The sequence below is a fragment of the Gossypium hirsutum genome, chromosome A02 (genome assembly GCF_007990345.1).
Source record: "Gossypium hirsutum isolate 1008001.06 chromosome A02, Gossypium_hirsutum_v2.1, whole genome shotgun sequence".
Lineage (NCBI taxonomy): Eukaryota > Viridiplantae > Streptophyta > Magnoliopsida > Malvales > Malvaceae > Gossypium > Gossypium hirsutum.
This window is the reverse complement of record NC_053425.1, coordinates 406910-430198: the sequence shown is the minus strand read 5'-3', so window position 1 is coordinate 430198 and position 23289 is coordinate 406910. Positions and strand designations below refer to the sequence as shown.

The window sequence follows — 23289 nt, the reverse complement described above, 5'->3', positions numbered from 1 at the left end:
AATTATCAACTAAAGATTTAAATTACAATTTCATCTCTTAAATATATTTAATCTACCACTTTGGTGCTTAAATTCTTTTACCTAATACTTAAAATATTCATCAATTTAGTCCTTAACTTTTCATTTAATAAAATATCTTTTAAAATTCATTTTTTTTATATTTACTATTTTTGATACAATACCTAAAATTACATATAGCCCCTCCTCAACCCTTAAATAAGAGGATAATGCGCTTCAACGTACTCGAAACCACATCTTCCTATACAGACAATAATATTGATACCAATTGACTTAAGGCTCAATTAATTTTTATTTTATAATTTTTGAAAAATATAAATTAAATGAAATGATACTTTAAATAGATAAATACCATACGAAAAATCGAATAAACTTTATATACCAAATCAATCTGATCCACATTATTTAAGAAGGTGACGTCCTCATCATATTTTGTTTTTCCCTTTCAAATCAAATAGTGATAATAAATTGAACTCCTAGGTTTTTTTTTTAATCTAGCTTTAATTTTCTTAATTATTTTGGTCCTTTTAACTATTAAATTTTATTTAAATTTCTTTCTCTAAATTTTTTTTATTGATCTGATAAAATTTTAACAGTATTGACATGATAGCTTAGTTAAGCACAAGTGATCCCAAAAAATAGAATGGCCAATATGATAGAAAAGATAAGTGTTAAGGGCTAAATTTATCATTATACATATTAGAATTGTGTGACTCGAATCTTGTAACTTGTTAAATAAATAAAATAAAGAGGCAAAACAAAGGGATCTGTGGAGGCGAAGGACCGAGGTTTGAACCGTACCTCACAAGTTGAAACCGTATAAAACTATACTTTTTCTATTAGACTTTAATTATAACAAGTTTGTTTAACCTTTAAATAGATGCGGTCGAAGTCTTTTTGTATTGTGTGTGTTTTCAACATAGTGAATTTCTCCTCCTCTGCCTTTAGTTTTTTCCAATAAGGTTTTCCCATAAAATCTGTGTGTTCTTATTTTCTTGTTTTTATTGTTTTGTGATCATTTTACTTTTATTATCGACGTTTATTATAACAATATGTAAATAAAAATTATTTAACTTAAATTAAATTAATTTTATTATTATTTTTTTAAATATAATTGTTAAAATATTTTTTTTTCTTTTCTAGGGATAATATATTTTTTCACCCTTGAACTTGGCAATTAGTTTCACTTTGGAACTTGTAATTTTTTTAACCCACTTTGACATTTAAACTTGATAACTAGGTCTATTTTGGTCCCTAAACTTGAAAAATATAAAAGTTTGATGATGTAGCACAATATCAGGGTGTCACATTCAATGTTTTAATAACTAAACCGATGGTTGAACAAGTCAGACCATCGATTCCCTATTCAATCAGTTTGATCAATTCGACCACCAGACCAACAATAATTCAATAAATAATTAAAAATCTAGAAATAAAAAATTATTAAAATGTTCAATTTGTTCAGATGTCGATTTTTACAAACTTCAAGCAGTTTTCAAGTCAATCAGTTCAATCCCTTTGTTCAGACCATTATATCAATCATTTCTCGGTCTGTCTGATCAGGTCTTATTCTAATAACATTGATCATATCAACAAATTTTGACAGAATCCAAATTCAATGACTAAAATGGGTCAAAAATATTCAAATACCAATTTCAATAACTATTATAATAGATGTCAATAATGGTAATAGAATGATCGTGAAGCAATAAAAAAATGAAAAATAAAACATATGGATTTTACGTGGAAACTCTTTTGAAAAAAAACCATGAACAAGGGAGGACAAATTCATTAATGTTAAAAATTGAATGATACAATAGGAGTTTCAACTACATCTATTTATTTTTCAATAAGTGACGGGATTCAAGTCACACAAATTCTAACAGTAACTTATATATATATATACAAATATAACCAAATTTCTTCGTTCGGTAAAAACAATGAGATTACAAGTGTACGAAGTTTTGGGGCAAAAAGAAGATAAAAGAAACATAAATTCTATTTGTTTAATACATACAATAACTGGTAATCCTAGGTTTCACCACTAGAATCAAGAATATATTTAAAATTATATTTTTATATAAATTTTAATATTAATAATTTTATTTTTATATAAATTTGTTTAATAGATTTTTTATATAAAGTTTTTTTTAATTATATTTTTATTATGTTTTAATTATTAAAAGAGAAATAAATAACTTACGTTGGTTAAATAGAGATGTTCCTAGGCAGATTGGGTTGGAGCTATATGTAGTAAGTAGACTTAATGTTTGTTTAAGTCTGACTCAACTCAAAATATGTACCTCAAAAATTGCCCAAATATGTTTCTATTTAAAAATAGTTAACTTAAGCACATTTACAAGGGTTAAAAGTACACAACGTATCGGACATGCATACGTTTACAAGGGTCATGGTTTGGTGAAGTGTTCTTCATAGGTGAAGTCATGATAGACAAGGTTGTGGTTGGGAAGTTGAGGGTGGAAAAATTGATTATGGCGAGGAATTGACAACAATTGCCCCCCAGACGAGGGTAGGGGCGAAACTAAAAAAATTTTTTGAGAGTCGAAATTAAATTGTAATTTTTACGATAGCAAAAAATGTAATTTTACCATTTTAATATCTATATCTTTATAATTTTTAAAGAATTAAATCAAATTTTTATATTTTAGAGAGACTAAAATATAATTTTACTATTACTAATTTAAAATTTTAAACATTTTAAAATATCTAAATAAAGAATTTCCATTTTAGGAGTGGTCAAGGCCTCTACGGACCCCTCTAACTTTACCCCTGGACGACGAAGGGGAGGTTATAAAGTAGCTTATCTCGAGATGATTCGCTTTTTTGCTTGTTAAGGGGAGGGTAATGTTGAGGGCATTGTGCTTGAAATATACATGTTAGAAGTAAAAGGCACATGTTTTTAAAAGAATTGCTAAAGGTTGAAACAAAACCTTAGCTTCGAGACGAAATTCAGCCTATTAGTACAATGACCTACCTCAACATGCCATGAAATTCAACCTTAAGTGTTTAAGGAAGATTTTAGAGGAATTGTCTGTTGTCTAAGTTCTTACCGGAAATTTTGCTTTCAAATTTCATTGGTAAATTTCAAAATTTTGCCATTTGTTTTTGTGTATTAGGCTTTTTAGTGAAGTTTTTAGCAAAGATTTGATGTAGGGTAGAAGCTCTTATAAAGTATAAATATTCATATTTTTTTTGGTAAGTGATCGTATGCCCGCATTATTCATTCTAGTGAGTTACTCTCATTTTGTTAAACTTTTACTTCAGATAATTTATTGGCACTCGGACTTTTTTCACGTAGTTGAGAGACAAAAATCCAACTTGCTACAAACTTAAGAAAAAGAAAGAAAATATTACTTCTTAATTTACATTGGATTATATAGACTATTTATAATAGAAATTACATAAGGAAAGATATGATATTATGCTAATAGATTAGATACAAATAAGGAAATATATGATATGATATGAATTAATTATGCAATATATTACATTAACACAATCAAGGACGTTGGCTTCACGTGAACCCCATGTGTTAGCCTGATGGTTAAAGTGTTCACCGCTTTAGGTATGATCTAAATTCAAGTTGTATTAGTCGTGTTGCTATTAAAACTTTATCCTCCTCTTATAGTTCACTAAAAAAAAGGAGATCGACTCGACGTAGTTGGAAGAGTTATAATATTAATTAACTAGAAGATAATAAAAATTGGTTGAATAAATGCATTAAATGTAGGGGAATTAGAATTTCTGACTTATACTAAGAAAATCACAGACAAAAGCATATATCATAAGCATAGTTACAATAATTGGCATTATCCGTAAATTTCTATGAAACTTTTGTCCCATCTCACAACACTTTCCCATTCACTTCGCAAAATTTAAATATAATAAATAAAAGTAGAATAAGCCGGCTCTATTTTTGACAATTTTTAGTAATTAAAATAAAGCTTTTGCAATTACCTTTTTGCCCTCTAAAAAAATCTGAATTTGATTGTTTATTATTGAGTTGAATTTTAGATGCTCGAGATATAAAAATTATATGTTTAAATTAGGTTTGTGTTTTACATTAAATTTATTTCGGCTTAAATCTCATTCTATCGAACTATGTTCGATTTTTTTTTGTTTTGTAAGGATTAACTCTACTTAGAAGAGACTAAATTTTGGGGCCTAGTAAATTTTTTTAAAAAAATCCTAGAAGTTTAATAAGAATTTTATTTAAAATAATTGGACGGTCTAATTAAAATTTTTAATTTTTTTTGAAATTAATGAGATTTTTTGTGAAATTAAAATTTTCTAAAAAATTAATAATTTAGGAAATTATATGCAAGAGATTAAAAAAAATTGTAGTTCAAAATAGACTAATTTCTTGGTAATCATAAAATAAAAAAATAAAACTTGTTGATACATTAACGGTAGTGATCCAAGAAGGAAGAAGAGTCCTAATCCAAAAGAAGAAAGGAAGAAGATAATTAAGATGAGGTCTTTTTCCGTCCCCCTCCTCAAATGAAGAGTTTGAGGCTATTTAAATTATGGATATTTTAAGTTGGATCCCGGGTCGAATTATTATATATTTTGTTATAATTGTATAACAAAAATAAACATTTTAAGCTTAAATTGAATTGAAACATTTATTAATAAAACTTTAAATGGAATTTTTCCATTTAAATGATAAGGGTAAAGTAGTACTTACAATAACTTGAAGATAAGGGTGACATTCTTTTTCCTATTCCAATAAATACTTTTACAATATGGCAGTTGACTAAAATAATTTCTAGTCCACCGCCTCATTTTGAAATTCTCCCTAAATAGAAACGAATTTCCCGTAGAAAAATGAAAATTTCTTGCTTTAAAGCCTCTTTATAAAAAGGAAAGCTGAGGAAAGAATTTCCCTTTTATAATTTTATCTTAGGGGTTTGGTTTTTTTTTCCTAGGATCCAAACAGAAGGTAAGGAAAAAAGGTGGTGGGTTTTTGCAGAGAAAAAAAACTTGAAATTATCATCTTCATCGTCGTCGTTTATTCCTTAGGTGAAATTTTCTCGGGAAACAAGCAGAAAATTGCTGTAAAGAAAAGGAAAAAGAAGAGAAGAGAAAAACAAAAAAAGAAAACATGATGATGATGTCATCAGCTTCATCATCAGCAGCGACAGTAGCTGTGGATAAGGCAACGAGCGATCTTCTAATGGGTCCTGATTGGACTATGAATATCGATATTTGCGATTCTGTTAATTCTAATCATTGGTAAAAAAAAAATTAATCTTTGTTCTTTTTAATTTTGTTAATTTTTTTTTGCAAAGGAGTTGACTTCGATTTTTTTTTAATTTTCTTAGGCTTTGCGTGCATGTTTTTATGTTGGTATTTAATTTAATTTAATTTTTTTCTATGTTGTAGAATATTTTTCATTAATTTTCTCGTGAGGTTTGAGTATTTAATATGATATTGAACTATGGATTTTTTTATGTTTCTTTTTTTGGATGAAATTGATTGATTGAAAAAAAATATGATTCTTGTATAAGGATTTTATTAAATTACTTTTTTAGGTTGAATTATATGAAGATAATTGAATTAAAAAGGTGATATAATTTTTCAACCATCACTTTAAAGTATTTATGAAGATAGGCAATAGATAAAGAGACTTTCTAATGAAAAGAGACATTATTTTGGTTATAGTTTCTTTATAATTTCTCTGTTAATTCGATTTTGATGGCTCGATTTAGTAGGTTTTTTTGGGGTTTTATCAATTAATGTTTCGGAAATTAATGTAAAATTTAGCTAGATTTAGCTAGGAGCTCGATTTACTACTTTTCCGGGGTTTGATCGACTAATGTTCGGTAATTAATGGAATATTTAGCTACGAGCTCGATTTACTACTTTTTCCGGGGTTTTTTCGATTAATGTTTCGTAAATTAATGTAAGATTTAGTTAGTTTTACTGATTTGGTTGAACTTTGTATGTTGATATTTTAGGCCAGCAAAGGATGTTGTAAAAGCTGTGAAGAGAAGGTTGCAGCACAAGAGTTCTAAAGTTCAATTACTAGCTTTGACGGTAAATTTTAGTCTGAAAAATGATTTCTTGAATTCCCGGCTTCGTTGTTTTGGGATTTCATGTGTTGTTGTGTTTGCGGATTAACCCAGTTTTGTTTTCCCCTTTGTAGCTTTTGGAAACAATGGTGAAGAATTGTGGTGATTATGTTCATTTTCAGATTGCTGAGAGGAATATATTGGGGGAGATGGTTAAAATTGTGAAAAAGAAGGTAATTCTTTGAGTTTTTACCAATTTGATTATTACACGAATTGTTGGTCATATTCATTTGTTTTGGACTATGCTTACTTTATTGCCTTTCCGAAATGGATTTTTTGTCGCCTTCCCCCGAATACGGTCTTTAGTATGAATTGGACTAGCTTGGAGCCATTAGGTTTCAAGGGATTGTCGCTATCTAAATGGAGTAAAAGCTTACAATAAATGCAAGAAGCACTGCGAATGTTGTTGCGAGACGATTTGTATATATGGTATGAATATGTTGGAGGAAAACAAAAGCTGTTGCATAAATCCCATGAAAGAACACGATGCTACTTGGTACTAATGACTGATGTTAGTGATACTATACACGTTATGGAAATTTAAGTTTGGTTCACTATTAACCGGGAGGATATGAGTTGTTCTAGAAAGACGGGATGATAGTTGCTGAAAATCATTGAGCTAGTCATTAATGTTAATGTTAGTGGTTGTCTGGTACTTTTTTACATGGTCATTGGTTGTCCTGAAACGTGGCGTGTTTTGACTTCAATGCATGGATTCAGCATCTGGTTTCTATCTATTTTGATCTTGTTCTCGTGTTATTTTGCCAGCATATGACTCTGTTTATTAGCATCTCAAGTCTATCTGTCGGTTTTAACGAGCCTGGCTTCGTGAATACTGCAGGCAGATATGCTAGTGAGGGATAAAATTTTGGCATTGTTGGACTCTTGGCAAGAGGCATTTGGCGGTCCGGGGGGTAAACATCCACAGTACTACTGGGCATATGATGAGCTAAGAGTAAGCATAGCACCCTTATATAACATGTCATAGCGGACTGGCATCAAGGATATGATATCCAAGGATGTCCACTTCTAAGATCAACTACTCTCGTTGTCTTTGACTATAGTGATTCTAAAATTTTGTAAATGTATAAATGGCAGCGTTCGGGAGTAGAATTTCCCAAGCGATCATCAAATACAGCCCCTATCTTTACACCACCTGCTACACATCCAACCTTGAATCCTGGTTATGGAATGCCAAGCAATTCTTCTAGAAGGCTTGACGAAACAATGGCTACCGAGATCGAAAGTTTAAGGTCTAAAAAATCACTTTTTAAGTTTAGTTTATTAAGTTTCTTTGTTTATTTACAGGTGTTTTTGTGTCTCACTCCTTTTTCGGATTGATAATCTTAGTTTGTCTAGCTTAGATTCAATGAAGGATGTTATGGAGCTCTTAAGCGACATGCTACAAGCTGTAAACCCGAGTCATAGTGCGGTATGAACGATAATAATAAAACCTTTTCTTTTAAATTAATTATCGGTGGAATGTTCAACTGTGATTTTTGGTTCTTATTAACAGGCAGTGAAAGATGAAGTGATAGTTGATCTTGTTAATCGATGTCGTTCCAACCAAAAAAAGCTGATGCAGATGCTTACAACTACCGGGTTAGTCTGTCTCTGAATTTTGTTTTTCTATAATGACTTGGGGCTTATCCTTGAAACGGTTTTGTATAAATGTCGAAGTTCTTTCTTTTATACATGGCCTATGTGCAGATGTCTAAAGTTTTTTTTTTTTATTGGCTGTGTGGCAGGGATGAGGAACTTTTAGCTCGAGGTCTTGAACTAAATGACGGTCTGCAAAGCTTACTTGCGAAACATGATGCTATAGCTTTAGGTTCCCCCTTGCCAGTTGAAGCTACTGGTGTAAGCCCGATGCATAATGAAGCAAGTTCCTCCAACAAATCAAGTGAAGCGAAGAGCCCAGCACCTAATATAAGTCCACCCACACCGGTTGCCACTGTGACAAAAAGCCATATCGATGAAGAGGAAGAAGAGGAAGACGACTTCGCACAGCTAGCTAGAAGGTTCTGTATGCTAACCTCTAATTCACCTTATTTCAGCTGTTGCAGTCCTACAAATGACTAATTTTATGTTGGTGTATATGGCTTGTCGTTAGGAAAAATCCTTTGCTCATTTGGTAAGTACCATTAAGGCCCCTGTAATAGAAGTCAGATTGCATTTTGCTTTCTTTACTCAAAAAATGGGCAAAATATTATCTTTATTTTATATTAAAGAGTTGGTATTTTTTATTACAAATTCATCCATTTTTACTACTAAAAACAGACGTGGTTGACAAAATTAACCATATAGTTATATGTGGCATGCCACGTATACCTTCTGATGACGTACAAGGATCAGTTTTTAACAATAAAATGGATGAAATTTTTTAATAGAAGAACCAGTTTGCTCTTTGATCCAGCGTATAGAGATTAATTTGTCCAATTTTTTAATAGAGGGGCAAAATGGAATCAGACTCACAATTCAAGGGCCTCCATGGTGCTTTTACCTTGCTCGTCTATAATCAAACCTTGTGTAAATATGATAGGTTTAGCTCAGTTCTTGACTGGTTCACCTTTTGTTCCGAGTGCAGGCATTCCAGAGCACAGTTCACATCTCAGAACGCTTCTCCTGGAACAAGTGAAGCTACTGCGCCAGTCAGTAATGCCAATGTGACGACATCGTATACACCAACTGCCTCGACCTCTATTCCGAGCAATGCTTTAGCTTTGCCTGATCCACCTGCACCAGTTAAAACTTCGAAAGAACAGGACTTGATTGATCTTTTAAGCCTTACCTTGTCCACAACGGCTTCCTCTCCGCATGCCCCTCCCACACCACCATCTGCATCTCAACATCAGGTACCTGTGACGCCTAGCAGCCAAGGATATCCTTATGCTTCCCAAACATACCCTACAAGTCCGGCGCAGCTGCCGTATAATAGTTATGTGGTTCCTTGGGCTCAACCTCAAAAACCATCCCAGCCCCAAGTCCAGCCACAACCAACCCAGTTCCAAACTGAACCGCAAGCTCAAAATCAGTCGAATTCACCATCTGAGGCTCAACATCAGTTCCAAGCACGACCCCAGCCTCATCAGTTAAACACACAGTCTCAAATCCGACTCCAACCCCAATCACAATCCCAGTCACCGCACCAGTCATTCGGACAACCTCAATACCAACCATATTTCCAGCCTCAATACACATCCGCTTATCCCCCTCCACCATGGGCTGCAACTCCCGGTTATTTCAACAGCCAAAACCACCACTCTTCTACAAATAACATGTTCTCTACTCCCCGAGCGAACACCACTGCATCAAATTCCATCACAGGGACCAGGCCCTTGCAGCACAACAGCTCATTCCCCATAAGAGGAACCAACGGCGGAGCACCAATGAACGGAGGTGATTCTTGGACGAGTACCGGTCCTAGGAACCCTGCTCCCTCATCAGGACAAAAGCCCTTTATCCCATCATACCTATTGTTTGAAGATCTGAACGTGCTCGGAAATGGTGACGGAAGGCGTAGTAGTACATCACCAAACTTGTCAGGTAGTAATACGCAAAGTATGGTTGGTGGAAGGAAGTAAAAAAAAGAGTGTCGTAGTTTTAAGATTTATGCAAAAGGATATATATGTCCATTGTGAATCTCTGGTGTAAATCACAGTATCTAAGACATGGATTTGTTTTTTTTTTTTTAGATTGATTTGCTGTGGAATGTCTTTTTAGATTTGATTTGTGATTCAATATTATTGTTGTTATATTAGTATATAGTTTTTTGGTGACTTTTAAATATGTTTATTTATAGCCTCAAAATTAATAATTATAATGCAATAGTTTTGGTTCTTACTGAAATTACCATTTATGATTTGTAAATTATTTTATGAAGTTAGAACTACAAATGTATTCATAGGATTGTTGGGATTTGGATATAGTGAATTTTATATGAATTCAGTGTGGAGATAGATATTTTAGATGTCTCTTATTAGAATTTGCATTTTTTATTTAGATAATAGGCATGGGTTCAAATTCAGATATTTGGATCCACTTGTTATATTTAGTGGAAGATATTTTTTTATATTTAAAAGGTGATGGGAGATTTTTAAATTTTTTTTCGAATGGATAATAATATTTAATTTAATTTCGATCAAGTTTAAATAATGTGGATAATAAATGGATTCATATTTTTAGACAAATCTATAAATTGGAATTAAAATAATTCAAAAATACAAATATTTGATCTCCTGTCAAAATAATTCAGAAAACACAAATATCCAATCCCATTCGTGGCAACAATTAAAGCGAGTTATGCAAAATTACTGAAAAAAAAATCTGATTGACTCAAACCAATACAAATTTATTTAACTGAATCAAAATCAAAATCCAACAATTAAACCGATTGAACTAGATTCGATTTTATAAGTTTTTAAGAATTTATTTAATCAAAATCGGATCTTAATCGGTTTTACCATTGATTTGGTTCCAAAAATATAGCTTTAGAGAGGGCTTGACCATAAACCAATCTGCTTGCAATACTTAAAATTTATGACAATGGCAAATGTTGTAGCCTTTACAATTTCGACACATTGAAAACCATGAAATAAAGGGAACCGAAAAAAAAAAAACAAAGGAAAATATTTACAATGCATCACCTATATATATATATATAACATATTATCTGCCAAAGCCACCCCCACCAAACCCCCCGTATATATATATGCAAAGATAAACGTGTGACCGGAGGCTAATGAAATCAATATATATCTCTGTTTATACCCCTGAATTTCCAATAACACCCATAGTGGAATTGTAAATCTGGCAGCAGTATATCCCGAAACACTCGAACAATGATCCGAACTCGAATAATTTTTTGCAACTATTAACTTGGATCACTGACCTTCCATGAAATTTGTGCCTAAGACGGTTTCATTCACCGTGATCTGCCTCCAGATTTTGTGAAATTGTGGAAGGATTTATACGTTTATCTTGTATGAGAGTTGTCATCGGCATAGATTGAAACGCAGGCATCAGCGGCACCGGCAGCGAGTAACACTTGGTAGGGATGGAAGGTAAGGCAGCTTACAGAACCAATCTTCTGGGCCATGAAGGTATGTTGGTATCTAATGGTGCCGAGTTGTTCGCCTTTTAGACTGAAAACTTTGATTAGCTGTTTTGCTGAACCACTGGCAATTATCGGGGCATGTCTGTGAACAGCTAAAGCTGTAAGTGATCCTCGGTGAGCATCGATTGTAAGGTCCGTATCTCTTTGACTTCTAATATCGAGGAACTGAATATCACCAGCCTGGGATGCACTAACAATCTGAAAAATAACGTGAAAGTTTATCAATGTTTTGTGTTTCCTAGATCAAAATCTCGAATAAGATGTTCAACGAGGAACAAGAATGTTGACAACATCGATACCTTTTTTTACCAGACATAAGAAATGTGAGTTGCCTTACCTTTCCTTGATCAAGTCCGGGTTGAAAGCCGATACCCACAACTCTTGCTACTTGTTGAGTATGCGGCCTGGTTGTGCGAACCAGCCTAAACATTAAAAGAACAAATGCTGGTCAGATAAACAAATACGGATAACATGAGAGGTAAAAGTACCATGAGGATACCTATATTATGAGTCAGATTGCATTTTGCCCCCTTTACTAAAAAATGGGCAAATTAATTCATATATATTAGATCAAAGAGCAAACTAATCAGTTCTGTTAAAATTTCATCCATTTCTACTGTTAAAAATTGACATTGCTAATAAAATAACCAGATAGTTACACATGATATGTCATGTGTACCTCATTCTGACATACAAAGGCCAAATTTTAACAGTAGATATGGATGAAAATTTTAACAGAAGGACCAGTTTACTCGTCTAACGTTCAATGACTAATTTGCCTATTTTTAGTAAAGACAAAATGCAATCCAACTCTTAGAATAAGAGCCTCCATGGTACTTTTACACAACACTAGATAGCATTTTCTTCTGAAAATAAAGAGATGGGATTGAATAATAAATAGAGTTGTATGTTAAGCACTATAAAAACGTGGTCGAGTCCTCCAAAGAAAAGCTCAAATGACATCACAAAAAGGCAAAAATTGCAGAAAAAAAAAATTATCGTTCATTATCTTGTCAATAAATAAAAAGTTGATCAGAATGTGTACATGTCGGGTGTCCGGATGTCATATAGTCTAACAGAACCATCCACAAAACCAGCTGCAAATTGACCAGCATGGACTTGAGAAGAAGCCTGTTAATGTGAAGAAAATATGCAACATAAGATGAACTACCCAAAAAAAACGATGACCAAAACAAATCTGATGACAAGATAAAATATAAGAGCTAAATCTTAAAACAAAATAGAACGAGGAGAATCACAAAGGCACTTCAATTTCTTCATCGAGAACTTTGTTTAACATTAGGTTCATTTAACTCAATATTTGGGAAAGCATCCAAACTAATAAAACTTAACAAACTTTCCAACATAGCATGTTCTCAGTTAAAGCATACCCTCGTATATGCCAACTCAATAGTTATAAGCCGTAATTTTCCATTTTTCTTATAAAGTAAAGTACCAAAAAAGCCCATATACTAGGAGTTAGATTGCATTTTGCCCCATTCACTCAAAAAATGAGCAAATTAGTCCCTATATGTTAAATCAAAAATTAAATTAGTCATTTCTGTTAAAGATTTCATCCATTTCTACTGTTAAAAACTGGTGTAACTAACGAAATAACCAGATAGTTACACGTAGCATGCCATGTGTACCTCATGCTGATATGCGGGGACCAATTTTTAATGGTAAAAATGGATGAAATTTTTAACAGATGGACCGATTTGCTATTTGATCTAATGTACAAGGACTAATTTGTCCAGTTGAGTAGAGAGGACAAAATGCAATCTGATTCCTAGTACAAGAGCCTCCATGATACTTTTACCTATAAGGTATCTGTTACAACCAACATGTATATAACCTTGCTCAATCCAATCATTTAAACATAAATTAATATATGCGAAAGAGATTGAAGACTCACCAATGCCGAGACACTACAATCTGAGGATGATGGTATTGAATTAACAAGTTGCTCCTTATCCAAGTCCCAAAGCATGATGGATGATATCTCTCCAGATGCATACTAGTAGTGTAACATCAGAGCAATGAAGAAAACTATATTAGGCATCAAATTGTAAGTGGCAATAATGTCCTAGAGATAAAACCGTCTAGAAGAAATACATACGAGATATCCAGACTGCTGTTGCCAGTCCACAACAGCATTCAAACTCCGCACACCAGGTTTGTGACCTTGGATAGAAGAAAATGCGGTAACGTGTTTTTGTTTCCCCCTCAGTGTATAATCTTTCCAAATCCGTATATTTCCATCACCTGTACAAAAGCAGCCCCGAGCTAATTTTAGAAAAAAGAAAACCTCGCAAAAACACTGGGAGAAAGAAGTGGTAAAGAATATTACTTGAAGCAACAAGCAACAAGCTGTCATCAAGCTCATTCAAAAGACAAAGTTTAGATATTCCCTTTTCCGGAAAATCATGATTATCAAAACCATTGAGGAGGGTGGCTTCCTCATAATTCCATACCCTGAAAAGAAAAACCAAAAAATTAATATATCCGAGAAGTTCCAAACTCGCTTAAGTCTTAACTCATTTCAGATCTTAAGAGTTTATATCAGATGCACACCAAGTGAATGCCAATCAGAACTTGCCACCTTGTTGATCTTTTCTAGAACCTATATCAAATTGATGCATTTATGGTGTACAACTTAATATCTGGATCAATTACCACACATCATAACCGGTCAACGCAAGCAAATTATCAAGGCACATCATTGTAACCCGTACCCACAGGTTTAAGATGAGTAAAAACAATCCACTCGCTATGGCATGTTAACTCAAATCATGTAGCATTGGAATTAAATTGCTTTAGGAATCCATAAAAACATAAATCACATACCTGATCCGTTCATTCTCATCTGCCGCAATCACAATAGGAGAGAAAGGTTGCAGCAAGGCAGTTCTTGTACCTGTCTCGAATTTTGTATCCCAGCTAGCAATTTGACTATTATTGTTAAGTTTGCTAACAGCTAGCACAGGAAATCAGAAACCTATTAGTTCCAAAGTAAAAAATTGGCATTTGAATAGAATGAAAGGAACAAAAGTACAAGTCAAAAGGAATACATGAGTGCTGGCACTTAGCAATATGCTCCAGTGCAAATCTCTCCTGCTCTTCTCTTTTGGCCAGTAGTTCTTCACTGTCATCTGATGCAGTAAGCAGAGACTTCGAGAAGTGGCCACAACTAAAATTATATATTGTTGACTGAGGAAGTAAACTGCGCTCTGATCCAGAAGTAGAGCCTAGAAGTGGGTCAGCCAATCCTGAGTCCGGAGAATTCATCAGGTGAGGCCTGAAGTCTAAAGAGCAAACCCTACGAATTCCTGCCAAGTAATTTTGTCGAGGAGGGCTAACAGGAGGAGTTCTAAATGTTAAAGGCATATGACCTGTCAATATCATCTCCCAATTAAATCCTGTAACTTTAATATCTAACCAGAATAAAATATAGCATCATAGAAAGCAGATATCAGGGGCAAACGAAGAACAAAAGAGTTACCTCCATTAATGTCCAACCAGGAAGAAGAACGAGCTAATCCAGAAATACTAGGGGTTGATGAGGAATTTGCAGGATCACTAGGCCAGGCACTATTACCAGCAGGCTTCACAGATTTTGTTACTTGTTCAATTCCAATAATGGAAAGAACCAGCCGTCCTAGACTTGCTACACGTGGAGATGGATCCCTAGCTAAAGTAAACATGGCCAGTACACACTGTGAATACATTGCATTGTCCAAAGGTTTTGGTCTTGAATGATTAACTTCCCCATTACTGACACCATCATTCAGTATTCCAGAATCAGAAAGTTGAGATGAATCATCGGATAATGGAGATCCATGCATGATTCCAGCAGTAGCAAGAGGACTGCTGGTGGATACCCTTCCATCCCGAACCATGGCTGTTAAAGGACCAATCTGAGAAGAAACTATATTTCCACTTCCTGTGCCCTTTAAATTAGCAAGTGAAGGCAATGAATTCAACAGGGAATTAGGCTGAGGTTTCCAATATGCAGCAGCAATTGACTTGAGGTGCTGCTTATGTCCAAAGGCAAAGTGTGCCAGAGCTGCCAAGACAAACAAAGCATCAACGCTGATCCACCAACATAATTCAGGGACAAAGTGAATCTGTACAACACCCGCTCACAACCACCAATCAGCAAAGAAAGCGACTTGAAGACAAGGAATCATGTTTGCACAAAACATGCAAATAGTAGGTTCTAATGATGGTTTCAGAGGCTGAGAAAAATATGCATAAAAAAGAAGAGTATTCTAGGATCATAATTGCAAGTTGCTCTAATGTTTTGCGTCACACCATAGAACAGAAATATTATATATGTATAACAAGCATCTTAAGAATTCTAGGAAGCTAACGCCTCACAGTGACCTAGATTTTGGAATATACTACAGATAAAATCATCACCAATTACAAAAGCAATAGAAACTTTTCAACGTGTTTCAAAGTGCCATGTTTGTGTCATGTTCATTCAACCCTGTCACGTTAATGTTAATAATTGGGAAGAGAACTCTGAAGAAAACTGTTAAGCAAATACCAATCCTGACATATGAAATATGAATGAACATAACCACCACATACCTACAGCAACTTCTGCCCGGACAAGAGGGCTTCCATCAGAGACGACATTCAAAAGGCTTTTAATTATAATCATCTCAGCTCTATTCTTTTCAACATCATCACATTCTTCATCCCCTCCAATACCATCTCTAAACGAGTCAAACCCAACATCAAGCAAGGTAGCTAATGCATAAACCGCTGAAGCTCTAACCTGAAATAAAACAGCTTCTATAATTTTGCAAATGTCTATAATTAGAAAACCAAAAACTATCCATTTATAAGGAAATAAATAAAATAAGAGAGAAGATATACCTCTGGCTGAGGCTCAGAGAGTAGAGGAGCACATATTCCAGGCACATCTGCCTGCAGACCAATTGTCTGAGCCTCAGTAAAATCCTCCCACAGCTTTCCAAGACAAAGGCAAAGCCACTGAAGTAATAAGGGTTCAGTTTGTGCCTCATTTTGCGTGAAACCATGAAGCTGCTTCAAGCACACCTGGATTAACCCTGCTTCAATACAGGCTTCCTGGCCTCGTCTATGACCATCCACAATGACAGCCAGAACAAATGCAGCCATTGCACGCTGTTCAGGATATGCCTCTGCACTATTAAGAAACCTAATGAAATAAACATGACCACCATCCTTTACAAGATCAACCTGACATGACTGCAAACAAAGATAACAGAATTTCAAAATTACCATTGTAGTAGGTAAAAGGAATATGATAGTGCTGCAATAAAGCATCAAGTAGAATAAGAGAAGCAGAACCAATTCCTCAGTGTCAATAAACAAAAACAGCAAACTATCAATGGATAATTATTCAGGTACCAAGAAGTGAAACCACAGAAGTTTGACTGCTACAACAACATAAGAGCACTTAACAACTCCTTAAATGCCAGAATGAAAGGCAGGCATGGACATGCTACAGCATGTTATCACAGTACATAAGTAACATTGCATGCAGAAAGAGCTACATTAACATATGCAAACAAATATTCATCCCAAACTTATGAAGCATCAGCAAAAACACCTTATCAAGTGCCAAAATTTTTGTCCAAATGAAGACAAGGATTTGACGCAGTTCTGGAGTGGTTGTTTGCAACAGCTTCAGAACATAAGGAAATATTCCAACAGAAAGGGCCTAAAAACAGAATCCACCCTGTAAGTAAACAACAGCATGAAACACAATGAAATGCAAACAGTGAAGAGTACACCCCTAAAGAACTACCAGATCTACAGCCCATGGTCCCATATCAAGGAATCTTCCAAGAAGAACTAGAGCACGGAATCGATGACATTGACTAAGCAAAACCTGAAACATCAATAGTGAGCTGGTCAGATATTACATTTAAATTTTTTGTATACTAAGCCACAGTAATATGAACTGTTTGCACGTCACTGTTAGTGGCCCTGAAAAGCAGGCAGACCTAAAATGGATGTACTTCAACATAGACTACTATTCATGAGAACAAATCAGCTCAAATTCATAGTAAATGGGATTTCTATCCAAAAATCAAGTGGTTAGAAACTATGGCAATAGACATCCGTTATTCTGAAGGATCATTTCCCCACCTTACAATAAAAAATAACTTAGGTCACAGAGGACTCGATATAGAGTAAGATTGTTTAACATAAATCTGACCAATATGAAATCAACATAAAGAAGGGCAACCAAACAATGGCTGACACTGCTAGAATGACAAGGAAAGATTACAGCACCTGAAGCACAATAGGCAATTGCTCTGGTGGCTTTTTATGCTCAGATCCATGGTCAAGCCATACCTCAAAGGCTATCAGCTGCTCAGTGAAAAATGAACTTGGCTGAAACAAAACAAAAGTACACTCAGGTATGAGGGAACATGATGAGCAGTAAATAGGAACCCTCTCATTCTGCTACTCAATTCTTGTCTGGATCCAATACACGTCAGCGAAATTCAGGATAACAAATCAATATTAGCAAAGAAATTGGAAGAAAAACACACCTGGAACTCTGCATTAGGATCCTCAACCAATGATGGAAGCTGAGAAAGGCAAATTTCAGCAGCCATGTCCCATGCATCCCTGGAATGTGCAGAAGAAAATTTTAAAATAAACAACTGAGAAACAAGTTGTAAAGTAAGTCAATATCCCTTGTAGTACCACATATGGTGCTGATGGGTTGGTGGCAACATTGGGTAAGAAATTGGAGAACAATTTGCAGAGCGCATAATCCTCTCGGCAAGCAAAAAATTTCTGAACAAACTAGCAACTAGTAAATCCTGTCTAAACAACCTTCGGAAAAGGTCTGCATCACAAAAAGAAGAGTTGATTAAATAGATTAGAATACAGGAACCGCTTAAATAAAAGAAGGCACACAACTGATCAATACACTGAAAGAACTACCATGAGGGAGAACATTCCAAGCAATTGTGTCAGTCACTGCAGTAAATATCCAATTCAATTCCCCTAGAAGTGTTTTACGGTCATTTTGACGGCCAGGAATTTTATCAATAAGTGAAGAGTCAAGAGACTCGTGAAGCAATGAACGTGTACAAAACCTGGAAGAGATAACAACCATCAGAAGATTAATAAGCTCATTTTACACAAAATAATTAAATAAATTAAAATCAGATGAGCAAATTACTAAAAGTGCTCAATAAGGTGAATACCATGTTTAAAAATCCAGAAACAATGAGAAGTAAACAGAAAAACTTAGTAAAAGTTAATTCAAGATGCAAATACAAAGGAGATAATATTTAGCTTAGCAAATAGGCAAATACTATTTGAGTATTAAAATGCAGCACTAAGTCCTAATCAAGCATATCAAATGAGAACTTTTACCATCTCAATGCCATTTTGATAGGTGTAGTAAGACAAGAAGTAAACACATCAGCAGGAAATTCAGAACTTTGAGGAAGAGTCTCATGTGCTTCACATGCAGCCAGAAGAACGCAGTCTCTTGAAGATCCAGGGTAGTTAGAAGTGCCACAGTCAAGAAGCTATCAATCAAATTCAAATAAAGAAAAAAAGAAATTCAAATAAGGCTAGAGAAGGAAGACAATGATGTCTATTAATAAGGCTAGAGAAGGAAGACAATGATGTCTATTTGAATAGCGCCAGCCAGAAAATATACTAGTGACAAATTGAGGATAGAACGCAAGCAAGTACCTCAATGAAGGCATTAACAACCATTCCTGCAGCAGAGCAATCAAAAACATATATAGAAGGTGTTTTTAACCAAGAATCAAGATCGCTGATAGGCAAGGGAATATACTGTGTATAACTCTGCACAGGAAATGTTCAGGTTTAGCGAGGAGAAAAATTGCCAAATAGAGCAAAAGAAAAGAGACAAGAATTGATTCCTAACAGTTAAACAAGTGAACACCTTATTAAACAGCCAGATTTCACCATTTGCAGTTGGCTTTGGAACACCATGTCCATTGTAATGAAATAAAACTCTCTCTGACTTGGCATATCTGCGACATGTATTACAAAGTTTCTTCACTTCATCCACTGTAGGATCAAGTTCAACCTTACTGCGAGCCTGGCCATGTTTAATAGAAAGAATTAGATTCTAAACTTGATGGAATAGCCTGTAATGAGACGTGGTATAAGATGGTGTTCAAACCTTGGGCTGCCACCTCTCATATTGATCTCTCAAGTTTTTCCCAATAGTTTCCAGAGCTTTTTGTGGTGCCATAGAAAAAGGGTCTGCAACAATGAAAGAAAGAAAAAGTGGAACATACTAATATCAATGAAGAACATTAGATTGAAAAAAAAAATTATATATTTTAATCATTTTGTGACCAAAGAATGGATGATGGATAGAAAATATGATTGAAAACTTATTTTGTGCAAGTGCAGCACTAGGATTCCAACTTTTTCCTCCTTGGCAACCAAAAAAGCAAGGCCAGAACAAGGGTTGTATATAGAAACAATAAACAGATAAGCATTCCTGAGACTGCATGCAAAAAACTATGTTGGTGCAGCAATAACCCTACAAAAAGTGACACTTTCTTAACCACCGAACTTGATAATTATTTCAATTTTCTATCCAATTTTCTGTTGGTCGTTTGTCACTGCTTCAAACACCATAAACAGTAAAACAATTCTTCAAAAGAAGGTACTCCGAAGCTCCAAAATTTACCTTCCTCTTTGAAAAAGTTCAATATGTTAAAAGATCCAAACTACTTAATAGTTACAAAATATTCCCTTTTTTACCCTAACATAAAAGGAGATACTTGTTTCCCAACTGATAAAAAGAAATATAGAGAAGAGCTCAGTTTGAAGTAGGATCATAATTAGCACTCTTGGACAGGATTTATGGTAATTCTCATCATTCCAATGCAAATATAAAGACAACTAAGGAGCAGATACAGCTTAGAGCCAAGGGCAAACAATATCCAAACTTAAAAATTCATGCATGCTCAACGAATCAACTAGCATTTATTTCGGTCACTTATTAAAATAACACGAAACTTATTAAAGATTTCTTGAGGAATAATCATGAGCATTAAAGCTTCAATAACCATTAAATAGCAAAAATGCAAAAATAAGAGAGAATTGACTCAAAAAACATACCAGTCCAGCACTCCATTCTTGCGCAAGGAGATATTTTTATTACATCAGGTGGATCAACACTGATATTTAAACATAAAACTAGGGCCACACATCCTGTCTTCATCTGCATATGAAGTCGTAAGTCAAGTGAATATGGTCAAGCACACCATATCAAGACAAATTAAAGGGAAAATAGTTCTTAGGGGATGGTTTCTAATATTTATCAAGAAGAAACATACTATTATCTAAGAATCAAATTCAGTTCCAAGAAAGAAAATATTACTCAATGTATTAAAGAAACCCGAGCAAAGAGGCTGCTGAAAGATAAAAACAATCTTTTTAATGCACACTTTAGGAAGTAGAATGCGAACAAATTTGGTATAGTATAACACTATTTCAAATTATTTGTGTTCTGCATGTTTAGGCTTTATAAATCTCTTTAAGCAGACATAACAATCTTCCACAATATTCTCTCCTTAGTTTGCTTTTAGATTCAAAATTCATGTCAAAACCTAAAAGGTAAAAATAGAATACATTTCACCATGGCATGTTCAAAACACTAAGCTACAGGAGAAGGTATGGGAATTGTTACTTCAGATGAAATTAAAAAGGATTAAAAGAATGAGTTTCTACTCTGAAGGCTCTAGTGTGCAAATACATAAACAACCAACCATTCAAAACATTTTCCTTAGTCAGTAGTTCATCACATGGCAAATGACATACTGGGATGGTAAAAACAACAGCAGATTACTTAATGTACAAAGTATTCAACTCTTCCAGACTCTAATGCTTTGATTTGGAGGAGTACAATGTCTTCATGACTTCCATTGCTAGGTGACCACATCAAATTCAAGGATTTCAAACTTAATTGACAGTACTAATTCCATAATGTTATGCTAGCACATCTAAGAATCCCCCTCCCTTCTATCCAATGTACTAAAGCCCTATTAAAATTTTAGTTTTAGACCCAAAATGGCATAGATATGAACCAATTTTAGCAACATTTCTAATAACCTCTAAACGAAGTCAAATTTTCTTAACCTCTAAACGAAGTCAAATTTTCTTACTTCCGAATATCAATAGGAAATTCTAATTATTTGCACAATCCCATCTTTTCCTACTGCAGTGTAAATATTTTTTTCTCTTAAACCCATTATTAGATATAATCAGTCAAACGAATGGTAAGCAAAAAAAGAAGAAAACAAGCTAGAAAGGAAAGGACTTACTCGGTCCTTGGGGCGCCATTTGGAAACAAGGCCACTATCAGAGGGTCCAGTTGGCGTGGAAGCTTCAAAGGCAGCATGCCGAAGCTCGCATAAAACAACAGTTTGCGGCAAGTAAGCCATGATCGTAGGCACAGTGGCCGTGGAAGTAACGGCATTGGCGTAACTGCTAGTTGATACAGCATCTAAATCCCTCCTCTGAGACATCAAGTCAGCATAAGCAACATCGTCCTCATGGTAGCCGCCACTGCTGACGTTACCGTCGATGACATGATTCGATACCGCCAACGACAATTGCGAAAATCGTGACGTCATCAGATCACCCAATGCCATTCAAATCCCGCGAAACAAAAAAAAAATACAAACACAAAAAACCCTCGGATTCAAAATTTTAATCAATAGAAACTAATCTCACCAAAACCTAGCCTTTTTTTTGCTCCAAACTGATCAACAAGAGAAACTGATACGCATATATAGAGTGAGATGGGAAAAGGAAAGAGATTTGATCAACGAAGCCGCTGGACCAGCGGCGCATTGAGATTCGCCAGAAGAAAGAGAGATAATCCAGCTCGGAAATTTGTAGAAGGAAACCGAGAAAGGGGAAAGTTGAAGGATTTGAAACCCTAGATGACGGCGGCGGCGACGACGACGATGCTGGTGTGGTGGTGGAGCATAGAACAGTGACGGCACAATAAAAAAATGATGTATTAAAATTAAATTTTAATTTTAATTTTTTGAATAATAAAAATAAAAATGAAAGAGAGAAAGGGAAGGGAAGTGTATCTTAAGTCTCAAAGCTGAAATATGGATTTTTTTTTTTAATTTTGTTTTTTTGGTTAAAAAAGTGTTATGCGTTTCCACTGTGCATTGTTTTTACGCCTGCGTTTCCTTTATATTTATATATTCTACTCTATCCCAATTTAAATACGATTCAATTATAAAAAAAATTAATAATATTAATCCGAATTGATTCAATCTGAAAAAAATTAATTTAAATCAAAGTAATTTATTAATGATAAAACTTTAGATTGGATTCTTAATACATTAAGTGTTATCTTTAGTAAAGATCTTGTCTAAAACTAGAGATAGCTCTTTCCTAACTCATAAATAGGAGGAAAATGCATTTCAGCGCTCTCGAACCCACATCCTCTTACATTAATAATAATGTTGATACCAATCGAGTTATGACTTAATCGATAAATTTTATTAAAAGCTTAAATGACTAAAAAAGGTAATGAATTCGTAAAGTATAGGTTCAAATCCAATAATTATATATAAGACAAGGATTCGGTCTCATCTATGCACAAACACACATGATTTGCCTTCTCAAGCACTTGATGAGACGTTATTGCTCTCTATACCCATTAGTTTTTCAATCATTCAGACTTTTGATAGAATTAGGAGTTAAAACTCTATCGAAGATAATAATTGACTAAAAAATAAAATTGAATAGTTGAGTGACGATTTTGTAATTTTTTATAGTTATATGGCTAAAAAGGAAATTTATTAATAATTAGTGACCATTTTGTAATTTTTATAATTAAATAACCAAAAAAGTATTAATAATTAAGTAATTATCGGTGTAATTTACTCTTAATTTAATTTGAATGAAATAACAGAATTGGGTTTTTCTTTAATTTCTTGTTGATATAAATTAAACCATGGGGGACTTTGAGATCCAAAATCTTTTGGGGTCAATTTGTTAAATTTATTGAAGCATTAA

At 34.2% G+C, this 23289-nt stretch overlaps 2 protein-coding genes across 4 annotated transcripts; one reads left to right on the top strand and one right to left on the bottom strand.

The window, feature by feature from the left end:
• Positions 1 to 4784: 4784 nt before the first annotated feature.
• LOC107935981 (TOM1-like protein 6) lies at positions 4785 to 9876 on the top strand. The gene is made up of 9 exons (XM_016868615.2): positions 4785 to 5274; positions 6000 to 6078; positions 6188 to 6286; positions 6955 to 7068; positions 7212 to 7366; positions 7464 to 7545; positions 7630 to 7715; positions 7862 to 8134; positions 8701 to 9876. The coding sequence occupies exons 1-9, from the start codon at positions 5144 to 5146 to the stop codon at positions 9695 to 9697; spliced, it is 2016 nt and encodes a 671-aa protein (XP_016724104.2). The 5' UTR covers positions 4785 to 5143; the 3' UTR covers positions 9698 to 9876.
• A 738-nt stretch (positions 9877 to 10614) lies between these two features.
• LOC107935978 (regulatory-associated protein of TOR 1) lies at positions 10615 to 22430 on the bottom strand. 3 transcript variants are annotated; one of them, XM_041087588.1, is made up of 23 exons: positions 21570 to 22430; positions 20365 to 20467; positions 19412 to 19494; positions 19169 to 19327; positions 18952 to 19068; positions 18625 to 18782; positions 18187 to 18341; positions 17944 to 18088; positions 17787 to 17865; positions 17524 to 17625; positions 17033 to 17116; positions 16835 to 16945; positions 16117 to 16470; positions 15826 to 16015; positions 14732 to 15295; positions 14301 to 14621; positions 14077 to 14206; positions 13580 to 13704; positions 13349 to 13494; positions 13145 to 13246; positions 12275 to 12360; positions 11529 to 11651; positions 10615 to 11427 (listed from the first exon to the last, which is right to left on the bottom strand). In XM_041087588.1, exons 1-23 carry the CDS (start codon positions 21897 to 21899, stop codon positions 11322 to 11324), a joined length of 3873 nt encoding a protein of 1290 aa, XP_040943522.1. In that variant the 5' UTR covers positions 21900 to 22430; the 3' UTR covers positions 10615 to 11321. The 3 variants fall into 3 exon arrangements, with proteins under 3 accessions (XP_040943522.1, XP_040943508.1, XP_040943517.1); XM_041087574.1 differs by having other exon boundaries at positions 11567 to 11651; XM_041087583.1 differs by lacking the exon at positions 18952 to 19068 and having other exon boundaries at positions 11567 to 11651; positions 21570 to 22429.
• Positions 22431 to 23289: the final 859 nt, after the last annotated feature.